The sequence below is a fragment of the Anopheles merus genome, chromosome 2R (assembly GCF_017562075.2).
Source record: "Anopheles merus strain MAF chromosome 2R, AmerM5.1, whole genome shotgun sequence".
NCBI classification, from domain to species: Eukaryota; Metazoa; Arthropoda; class Insecta; order Diptera; family Culicidae; genus Anopheles; species Anopheles merus.
Window position 1 is genome coordinate 49,442,253 of NC_054082.1, and position 11,804 is coordinate 49,454,056.

An 11,804-nucleotide genomic window follows, 5' to 3' on the forward strand; every position below is an offset into this window, starting at 1 on the left:
TTTTCAACACAAATTTCTTACCATTTCTTCAAAAACCTTCAAGTTTGTAATATATTTATAGTTATATTATTTGTGTTTTATTTTGATCTGGGATTTTTTTTATGGCGGCGGATGATGGCGAAGGAATTGTTTAAAACTTCTGCAATCAAGCTGAATTTAAAAAAATATTATGTATTATGTACGTTTTATTAGTAGAAAAGACAATCATTCTAGAAACTTAACATTTTAAAGCTTGCGATTATCTCAACTACTCTCACGCGATATTATTGTATCTCGAATGATGTAATAGACAACGCAATAAAACATACAGAACAAATTAATCCAACTGTAACAAAACACAGTCTGATAGATACTGTGACGTGTGTATTTCCGTCATGCAAGCTAAAGCAAACATTTTCCGCACGCCACTAGGCCAGGGTCATCGGTTCGCCTTTAAATATGCAAAGCTTTTCCGGGGAGGGACGTGGCTACTGAATAAAATCGCACTTTTCTCCTTGCTGCTGCCATTTTAGCTTCACAACTCACCGACCATCAGCAAACCAGTGACATCCAACGCCTATCGAAACAACCTTCACACCAGCTTCTTACTGCAGGCTCTACAAATAATAAACCTTGCCAAGTGAAAACTGTTGTTTATCTGCTCGCGAAAAAAGGGAGCAGCTTCAACTACTACATCATCTTCACTCTCTCTCTCTCTCTTTTACCGCCCAAATGGAAGGTTTGTGCGAAATTCATGGTCACGGTCTGCATGGCACGTGCGGCTAAATGGCCCGACGAGGCCAAGAATCGCAAAACATGAAGCGAACGTCCGAGCGAATTAAAAGTAAAAATCCGTTGCAAGCGTGATCGAACAGGTGCCATGATCACGCGCCTTAAGCTTTCGATAAGGAGCTTTTCCATGATCAATGTAAGCAAATGTGTATACAACAAAGTGTGTGTGTGTGTGTGTGTGTGTGTGTGTGTGTGTGTGTGTGTGTGTGTGTGTGTGTGTGTGTGTGTGTGTGTGTGACTGATTTTTTACACACCTTCCCTCTCCGTTGCAGCCCACCAACCTAAATTCATAGCGCGCTATCGAAGAACACCTTCTTTTAGCTGGTTTTCCTTTTCGCTTTCTGCACACCTTTACACATCAAGGTACCATCCGTATCGCAAATGCATCACTTGTCAGGCGGCTAGCCACCAAAGCTAGTGGGCGAGCGGGGTGGTGTGTAGGGAAAAGTTTTGCATGACCGTTCGAAGGAATCAGAGCTCGCCGGATCGGATTAGTTCAGTTCGGGCATTTCCCCTGTCACCCTTCCGCCCCACAAACACCAGCACGCGAAGTAGCTTGTGCATTTTTTCTTTTTACGTGCATCTTTTCCCTTCTTCCATGCTTTTTTTTGCCTTGCTTGCCCCTGGTTACAAACCTCCCCGAGTGATCATCGATCGCTGCAGGCATGTTTACTTTTTGCATGTTGCACAAATTAGTGAAGCAGTTAGACGAACTGCCTGCCATCGTACTACGGCTCGCCGCACGTGTGCCATGGGGGAGAAATTGTATAGCAAAACCTGCCCCCTCCACCAACCTGCCCGTTTTTGCTCTTATCGTCTCTACAATCGGTCGTAGCTAATATCGGCAACGTGCACCAGCCGGCCGGCCGTTCCTAGTGATCCTTCGGGCGTGCAGTTCGTTGCCTGTGCGTGTTTTGCAGATGTGCATGTATGGATGCATCTCGGGCTTTCACGCTCCAAAAAATTCTAGAAAATGCCTCTTGACGATGTCAGTGCAGCCAGTCAGCTGATTTGTCCGAGTCGCTAGACACAGGCTAGGGGACTGGAACGGCGGGGAACAGCCATGAAGGAAAAACTGTGAGAATGTGTGCATGTGTGTTATCGCTTCGCTGGACACCGGCAGGCCCTTTCTTGCGAGCAGCGATAAAATCTGCCCACAGCTCCTTGAAAGCTATCAGTTGTATAAATACCTTCGAGCAGCCAAGATCGGAAGGAAGTGCATCCAGTGTTCGATCTAGCAGTAGTAGCAGCAGCAGAAGCAGCGTTACAAAGTCTCCTTTGCGTGGCAACAAGAGAAAAGGAAGAGTCATCCTCTCTCCTTTTTGTCCTTTCCGCCCTCCCATCCTCCCCCCCAAACAATCCAGCAACCCTACTCCCTCGGAACACGATGGTTTCGTTCAAGTTTGTGTGCGCGGTAGTGTGCGTGCTGGCGGTGGCCGGCCAAGGATATGCCGCCGAGGACGGTACGGTGCGCGCCCTGCGCAAAGTGTACTCGCTGTGCGAGGATAGTGACGAGCTGCTGAAGTGCATCAAGGTGCAGGCCCTCAAGCTGACCGACCGGGCGATTAAGCTGCCAAGCATCAAGCTGATCGACGGTATGGCGATCGTGAAGAAGGCGGACGGTGGCGAATCGAGCACCCGCGCCCTGAACGAGCCGACGCTCGGCGAGCACGACCTGGCTAAGCTGTCCTCGGCCAAGATCGACGAGCTGCTGTTCCAGCGGGCCCAGCGCTTCATGGACGGACACCAGCTCCAGCTGAACGTGCCGCGTATGCTCGCCTCCGGCCAGCAGGAAACCGGCCGTCTGGTCGAGGAAGGCCGCAAGAAGATGAAGAAATACCTCGGACCATTCCTCGCTGCAATGGCTATCAAGGGAGGTATCCTGACCATGGTCTACCACTCGATCGCCATCGTCGCCGGTAAGGCGCTCATCATCGGCAAGATCGCCCTGGTCATCTCCGCCATCATCGGTCTGAAGAAGCTCGTCACCCCGGAGGGACACGAGAAGACGACCTACGAGATTGTGAAGCACCCGCACGTCCAGCAGAGCCACACCTACTCCTCCAACCACGGTGACTTTGACACGCACGAGGCCGGCCAGTTCCACCGCAGCTTCGGCAACTCCGTCGACATGGTGATGCAGGATCGCGCCTACCGTGCCCACGTCCCCAAGAACTAAGCCACTGCCTTCGCCAGTGACTGGTGTGGATGGTGATGATGACGACAACTAATACCCTCTCAAAAGAAAAGGAAACCCTGGCCATAACCGCACACAAAAAACGAAACTACTGCGAGCTGCGAAACCACGTTGTCGCGCAAACGGAAGCAATGGAGAATGCCTTACGCTTGGGTCGGTCCAGCCACCTCGCCCATCTCACGGTGAAGGCGTTTGGGGGACTGCTAACTCCACGGCTTCAATCCAGGGACCAACTCAACAACTCATCGGATCTGCTGCGGTCTGCGCTTAGAATTAAGCTATCGTCGCTTCGCCGGAATCGAACCGACCGCCGGTTCGATTTGGAGCAGCCGGCACAGTTCAACGTGCGCCAAGCAACCGGAAGAGCCAACACAACCTCCAACAACTACCAATTCAGTCAAACACCAAAAACAAACAGTCTACACTCCAGGTGCCCTGGATCTAACACTTCGCATGCACACAGACCTACACAAACACGCCCCTCACACACCACTAGACAAGCAGGCGGAAGCGAATCTGCCATAGCGCAGAAAGGGTTCACGTGTTTTGTATTTATATAATTAATTTAAATTATTTATTTATTAAACCTCAATCCCCAATTCCGTCTCCCGAACAACTCGCCCATTTCATCAGCAGCTCACGTTGGCGCCCGGTGCATCTTGCTGCTCCAGTGGAGGGGCCTGAAACGCCGGGACAACGGATGCGGGCGAATCTTTTGTCGTCTTCTTCCATTTCCGCGAGCAGACGTTGAAATGTGTAATTAAAATTCCCAAACAAATCGAGCAAATAAAGAATTATCATTCAAAAAATAAACAATTAAGTGTCTTTTTTGTCATTGTGAATTACAGCATCCGCAAAACTTCATTCAGTTGTTAATAATAATATCTATTGTCATCCATTTTGTACATTTCGCTCATAAGACAGTTTTTTTTGTTCTAAAATCCCGATTCGATTCATAAAACAGGTACTAAAAAATAACATTAACGATGAACTAATTGTATTAACAAGCTGAACATCTGCTCAATACTCAACTGAATATCCTTAACTACCACTTCAAAACTTCGCTGGATTGTGACTCATTTCCTGACGAGTGAAAATGTTCGTTTATGTTTCTGGTGCACAAGATATGTGATAAAGGTATAATCGATAACTATCGTGGCATTACTTATATGTATGCTGGAGATAAAATCTTCGAATTAACTGTACAAAGAACTATCTTGCATAAGTGCAGTTCCTACATAGCATCCTGCCAACATGGATTTGTTCCCCGACGCTCCGCTACTACCAATCTACTTGAATTTGTTTCAACGTGTACTCATTACTTTGACCAACGATACCGAATAGATGCGCTATACATCGATTTGAAAGCTGCATTTGATGGTGTGAATCATAAACTCCCTGAAAAGAAACTTCTGCGCACAGGTTTCCCATATGATACTATTTCATGGATTAATTCATACCTATCAAAATCGTCGATACAGAGTCAAAATTGATAATGTTGTGTCTGAGAAGTTCGTTAGTTTATCTGGAGTACCCCGAGGTAGTAAGTTAGGGTCGTTGTTTTTCTTGCTGTTTATCAACGATTTGACCACTTATGTTCCACTCAAAACTTGTCTGATGTATGCTGACAATGTTAAACTGTTTTTGCCTATTGAAACTCACGATGATTGTTATTTATAGAAGTCTCAATTTACAAAAGCTTTATAATAATGTTTCACAGATTAACGCACCCAATTTAATTCGATTATTCTCTGACAGGTAGGACGTACTTCATCGGCAACATGTATGTGATTTTGGATTGACTTGGCACCAAAGTTTCACTTGCCCATTGACAACATTGTTAGTAAGGCTTTTACATTATATAGATTTATTTATCATGCAATTTAAGACAATTTAACGACTGAATTGATCATTTTGCTTTAAATCCCACGACTGATTCGTGTAACATGAGCCTCCTATTACTTTTTGGCGATAATAGAATTTGGCGATAATAGAGATTGATTGATCCAAGGATTAGTTTGGCAGTTGCATGAATAAATAAATAAATAAATAAATAAATAGATAAATATAGTTTAATGATATTTGAGATTCGAAAGACTGATACAAACGAAACTGACAAAATGTAGCAGGAAATAGTCGCCCTCTTCAGACCTTATTTGAACTAATATAGGAAAACAATTGACATATTTTGAGTACTTTTGTCACTGCTGATCGTGTTTTGAAATTTTTTTCAACCAACAATTTGGTGTCATATATGCCATGTGTGTCAAAAATGAATCGAATAATCGTATATCATAATATACCAATTCGTTAATATGCTAGGGGTCATGCAATAGTTATGTAATGTACACATTGTGAATTTACGACTCATTTCTTCAAATTAAGCGAAATGTAATTGTAATTATTTTTCCAAGGTAACTAAAACAATAATCCTTAATCTATGTACTCTATCTTATGCACAAATGTAAACATAACTATGCAAGCGGCTGACTTTTTCCGTCGCTACTTCCTTGAATGAATTCATAAATAGCTTCTTACAGTGTTTAAAAAATCATAAAACGAACCTAAAAACACTTCATATCCGCGAAGTCTTTTTGAAGTCTTATGAGGAAATTTGTACAGTCCTCATATACTTAATGAAGGTGCGATCGTATCAAGATTATACTTTCTATTTCCACCTAAAAACTGCAATCCACCAAGAATTGATGCAATGTACAGTTTAAATTATTATGCAATGTTGTTGTAATTACAAAATTATTCCTTTATTATATCCTGCTTAGTTTATCGTAGCCCTATGAAAACCCCTGAAAACAAGTTTGTAAACTAGTCAATCTGTTTTCCTTTACTCGTGACCCTTCAAGATTCACTACTTCAGTGCGATCAGAGAAAGTGAACAGTCGTGAGTCACATACTTGACGAACTATGTCGGACCATCTCTTACATTTACTGCAATTTATGCACATTGCTCACAAAAATATTTGCATAAGACACATTTACCTACTTCAACTAACGGCAATGCGTTCTTTTCGAGCCATTAGGATGTTTTGGTTGGTCGGCAAAATTAATTCCGTTCCACGCGAAAAACTCTCTCGCCCAATTGCTCTCCCATCTTGACCTAGCCCGGTCAGCACCACAACGGCACCTTTGTATTCCAAAACCGCTTTACCGCAGCGCTCCAAGGAGAAGCAGCACTCCTCACCAAACAAAATCGGAAAAGAATGCCAAAAAGCCACACCACATACGAACACGTGCACTGGAACACAGTCGCTTGTTTGCCCTTTTTACAGTCACTTTTCCTTTCGCCAAGCGGCCGAGCACGAATAAAACAAACCCGTTTGTTCTTCACCATTCCGAGCGTCGAGGTGGCTACCGGAACCGTTTTCATGCTGCGCAAATACATGACCTGGATGACCCACCCGCCCCAACTCCAATGACTCATAAATCGATCGTACCCCGTGTGAGCTCGAGCTTGCACTTCGCGATGATCGAGATGGATGTTTAAGGGCTTCGGCTATCCAAATAGCAATAAATCTAGCCTATGCTCTTCGAAGCCACTTTCCTGCTCGTAAAAATCGGAGCATAAATCAACGCAACCGACGGTGGCCAAGGTGGTGGTGATCGTTCGCCCAGTGTAATGGAAATGCTCTAGACCTCCCTCATTACTGCCCTTTCAAATTCAATCGCACACAATTTGGGTGGAGCCTCTGTGATCGTGCAAACTTTCTAGCGCACTTTTGGTACACTGTTCCAGCTCATCATTGTACAGGTTCAGTGGCCAGAATTGTCGTACAGTTCCTTTCCCTTCGTGATTGCTACTCTGCAATAGTTCTCCATCCATGGGTCACTGTATCACTAGATTTGTTAGATGAGCACTTTCGATTTCCTTTCGAGATAAAATAAACCACGCCTAACTAAACAATTTATTTGGGATCTTCTATTCCTCAAATGAACTAAACCGTCAGCTCTGCACAACCTAAAAAAGCATAACTTTTACTGAATAATTGCAATCAACCATCCTGGACGCATGACTTTCCTGAAGCCCAGCTTTAATCTGCTGTCAAATGATCCGGCTCCACCTCCATCTCCACCAGTTGATGAAATACAACAACATTCCTCCTCATCCATGTCGGCTATGCAAACTCTCTCACGCCCAGTCCGGTGTTAATCGCTTATTTTCCAAACCATTAATCTTGCAAACCATGATTCAACGTAAGCCGATCGACGTTGACGACCATCGCGAGTGCAGTTGTGATGACCGAGACGGGTTCGCTCCTCTCACGCTATCCTAGTGTTTGGTATAGTTTGTGCACATAGTGTCTGACAAGTGCTTCGTTCGTGCGTGTTTGTTCATACATCTTCAGATCCTCGTTTCCGACAAAAATATTTTCCATTACAAGTAATGTAAAGAGTAACAGCAACAGTTAAACAACATATTCAATCGGTAACATTGAAACATTGTGCCTAAATAAAATTAATTTGATCAGACATGATTAAAACTTCCATCCGGCTATGCACTACGCAATATTCTACAGCTTCCCTAAAACCATCATCAAAATGGCAATAAAACATTGTCTGACACCGCCAAACTGACCTCCATCGACGGTCATTGGAGCTCAACGTCACCTTCGCTCTCACGATTTATTGCCTACGCCCTCACTCCTTCATATCACACTTAAAGCGAGGCCCAGCTTAACATACAGGACTGCCAGTTTGCTCCGATTTTTCAAAACGCGGCGAAAGAAAGTCCACCTCGAACGGCAAATGCACAACAAAACGGTTGCATCCGCTTTGGCTTCACATTGGATGTACTTTTTCTTTCATGCCTTCAATCCTCTCAGTTTCCTCGCCGGTCCGTGTAGCGATCAGGTCAGTGTTGGACAGGTGGGTTTTGCAATCTATCTGAGCTCAGCCTGTCAGCCAGAGTGGTTTGGGATGGTTTTCGCTATCAACGGCACTATCACTTCAAGTGGTGGAATTTAAATTAATAGTTATTCAAATAATGTTGCCATGGTGCTGCTGCTTCATATCCGACGGAAACTAGCTATCTCGTCGCGTAATTGTGCAGTAAAGCATGAGCTGTTTCAAGTTTACCACATTGTGCACGGTAAAAGTATAAAAATATAAATCCGGCGATCAGTTGCTTGTAGCGTACAGTTACTGTTAAACATTAAACGAACTAATAGCTTAATATTGAAGAGTATGATGCTTAATAATGTCGATAACACTGATAAGTACTAATGATAGACGGAAAAATAAATGATATACATTGATCGTTTTCAGTTGTTAATGTCAAGAAAAAATCTGGTTGTCCAAATACCGTTGTTAAGCAACGAATGTAATATTCAACCAAATACGTCTCAGTGAAATTATAACTGATCAATCGGCGTTTTATTCAAACTATTTTTTTAATGCGAACGTAGTATTATGTATTAAGTAGTATCGAGCTATTAAATTGAACAATTTAGTTTAAAATCATCGTTTTATTACCATTAAATAGCTATTTCAAGAAACTGCATTTGTTATTTCGTCTTCATTTCACTTGTATTGTATATCTTAATATTGATCTCTATCTGTCTTTAATAAAATAATATCTACCTATGTGGCGAACACTATTCTTAAACTTGTTACAATTTAAAACAAATGTTCTTGTTGATGCTATCTTTACAGATGGTTTTGGTATGCATGGACCTGCATCGAATTAAAAAATATATTATTTTTGCTTACAGAATGATGCACTAACGAATTCATATTCGTTACTACAACCGTCAAATATTGCATATTGCAAAATTCAATAGCATTATAGTTTGATATTTGTCATTTATTAACAAGATAAGCAGCAATTACGTCATGATTTACCAATAATAATATAATATAGATAATATTTGTTTCTATAACAGTAAAACTAAAATCATTCAATTAAATTACTACTTCAATAATTATTCATTGTGACGTGAGCAAATATCCACATATGAACTCAATTACTCTTCTTTCATTAGGTACAAGCAGTACTTTTTTCTGCATTTAAATTCGTTTTCGGACACCTGCCGATTCATTCTATGCTCATCCATGATACCAACACCTATTCGTCCTCGATCAATCATATGTTCACTTTCCCTCTTAATTTACCTCGTCCATCCCAGCGCAACCATTTCCACACAGCTCGCAACCACTTGAGTCAAGGTAGGTGTGACCGTGACCATGTTCGTGCATCGTGTCCATTGCACTACATTCTTTCGTGTTCCCGTACCACTGGCGCTCCACTTAATGACCATCCCGTGGGAGTCATAAACGCTGGTGTTCATTTAAAACCCCCCAAGGAAACAATCCAAACACGCCGAAACGTGCATCAGGTGGAAAGAGGAACACAGTGTACAGCGTGCCCCAACAGCCACCAACTTCCAAGTGCCAAGTGTCAAAAAGGTGTGTCTATGCATGTGCACATAAATGCATCGTCATATAGTTGATTCCTTAGGAACTACCCGGAAGGGCCCACCACTTTCTCGTATGTACGGAAAGGGCAAAAGACGATCGACATTTGGGAGGAAAAACCTCTTCCGGCCAGAACGAATTGCTACTGAACTGCGCCTCAACCATTTCGATTATATACCGTAGGCCACCAGACAGGGGGGAGGACGATTTTAATTTAATTTCCACCCATCTTCCTCTCGCTCTCACCTACCCGTGATTGTTTTGTTACGTTTTCGCACATTTGCCGTTTGGTGTGTTTTTTGTTTTTTGTTTTTGGAGAAAGCTCTTTTTGCTGCCATTATTTTCTAAACACCCATGATGACTTATTAAATTCTCATTTAAACTAAAGAAGCAAAGCCCCGCTACCGGTCGAATTATTTTCAATGCATTGAAAACCTGCCCTCTCGCCGCATTGGTGATTCACGCTTCTTCGCAACGGCCTCTCCCATTAAATGTGCCGCTCGGATAATTATGACGAATTTTGGGATGCATTAATCGAAAACGATCCATGTCTCTAAGCGGTAGACCTAAAACAGCAAACAGTTCCTATCACGTGTTTTGCTTCATATATTGCTTTTGCCGGTCGCGAAACGAACAAACTGCAATCCCGAAAGCGAGCATTGCCGTTTTGTGCGTACGTTTTGTTGCTTTTTTTTTAAAGGAAGAGAAAGCCATGTCTTATGGTAGCATAATTGAATTAAACTTTTAGCTTTTGTTTTTTGCTAACACTCTTTCCGCGGATTTCCGTAGTCATGCGTAGGGGGGTATTTTTTGGGGCCGTCATCGTGCAACATTGTTTTTATCTACACGCGTACAAGCGTATCCGTTCCGGACGAGTTCGGCTGAGCTATAGGGAATTGTATTATTTTTTCGTTTTGTTTCTTTTTTTATTGACCAATGTGTAATAAAACATGAATATGGCTTCCTGTGATACATGATAAAAACATAAGGCAAAGCGTGAGCTATGCCAGCGGTTACCTTCATTAATTTCATGTGTTTTCAACAGCAGAGGTGATTCGTTAATTACCATTTAAAATTATTTTTTATTCACTGATTTATTCTGATCTATTGAACTAACAATAGAAAGTCCAGCCCTTACAGGTAAAAAAGGTAATTCTGCAAACCCTAATGTGTCTCAAAACTTCATAAAAGAAGAAGTAGAAAAATCATAACAAAATGTTATACAGTTGATAACAAAATTAAACTCAACAAAATACTGCCTTTCAAACGATTCCAAACCACTGCTCACTCTTCCACGAATAGCCCACTAAAGATGAAAGACTTCAACAGCAACAACGACAACGAACCTCACATTTCATACGCCAAAATTATTCCCTTGTGTTCCCATTCCCATTCCCGTGCTACTGGGCCAGTTTCCCACACATTTCTGCCACCCGAACCGCACTCATATGTATGCGTATATGCATTTCACAAATTAGTAAAGAAAATATATTCTACCATCCCTCCTCTACCAGCTACATTCGGTTCCTCACTGCGTACAAAAGCTCGCTGCCTCAATAGCTCTTTCTTTCGCCAGTAACTATTCTGCCCTTGCACAGAAGCGGCACACGCCTGTGAATCATGCATTCGCGCTCAGTTTATCTCATACAAACAATCACTTCTTCTCACATTAGATTACCAATCATCCGCCGGAACAGTTCCCCGGCAGCCGGCGGAAGAAAGTAAGCCGCCGGGGGAGGAACATTAAAAAAAAAACCCTCGGAGCTGGTATAGAAATGGTACCATTCGCTCGCTCTACCCTTTTCTTTGCGTTGCAAAAAGATTTCATGCCCGTAGCTGCACTCGACTGCGGAGTGTGATTGCAGTGACAACTAGGTTGCACTTTTGTGCGATGCGAGACCCCGGGATGGAATGTGATTGAGAGTGGAGTCACAAACATCTAACCACATCATAATGCGGTCGGACTAATTCGAGTTCACTTTTCACAACAACACAGCAAAATGTAATCCAGGACGCGGTCCCTTTTCGGATGCGAAAGGGCTCAAGAACAGGGCAGGAGCCTGTGCTATGCGTCTTATCAATAATTTGTACAATGTTTTCATCAATGGGTCCGAATCTTTCGATCAACGGCTCAGCATACCAAGCAGACAACATCAGCGCACGTCAAAGTGCAACGAACTTCCACTTGCCGTCACAGCATCTCGACCCGCAACACCATTGTTTCGCGACTTTGACATACTTTTCCCGCACTGCAGCACGCTACATACGATGCAACAAAAAACGAGTGCAGTTAAGATATGGCTGGCTCCCTTGCAACACCATCCTACCGCGGATCGCACAGGTTCAAAGGTGACTGAACTGAACTTCCGAAAGCGCGGCTCGTGCTAGGGTTCAAATCGATTATCGA

At 43.0% G+C, this 11,804-nt stretch overlaps 1 protein-coding gene across 1 annotated transcript; it reads left to right on the plus strand.

Moving 5' to 3' along the window:
• Positions 1–1,967: 1,967 nt before the first annotated feature.
• Positions 1,968–3,776, plus strand: LOC121589097. The gene has a single exon (XM_041907740.1). The coding sequence runs from the start codon at positions 2,159–2,161 to the stop codon at positions 2,948–2,950; it is 792 nt and encodes a 263-aa protein (XP_041763674.1). The 5' UTR covers positions 1,968–2,158; the 3' UTR covers positions 2,951–3,776.
• Positions 3,777–11,804: the final 8,028 nt, after the last annotated feature.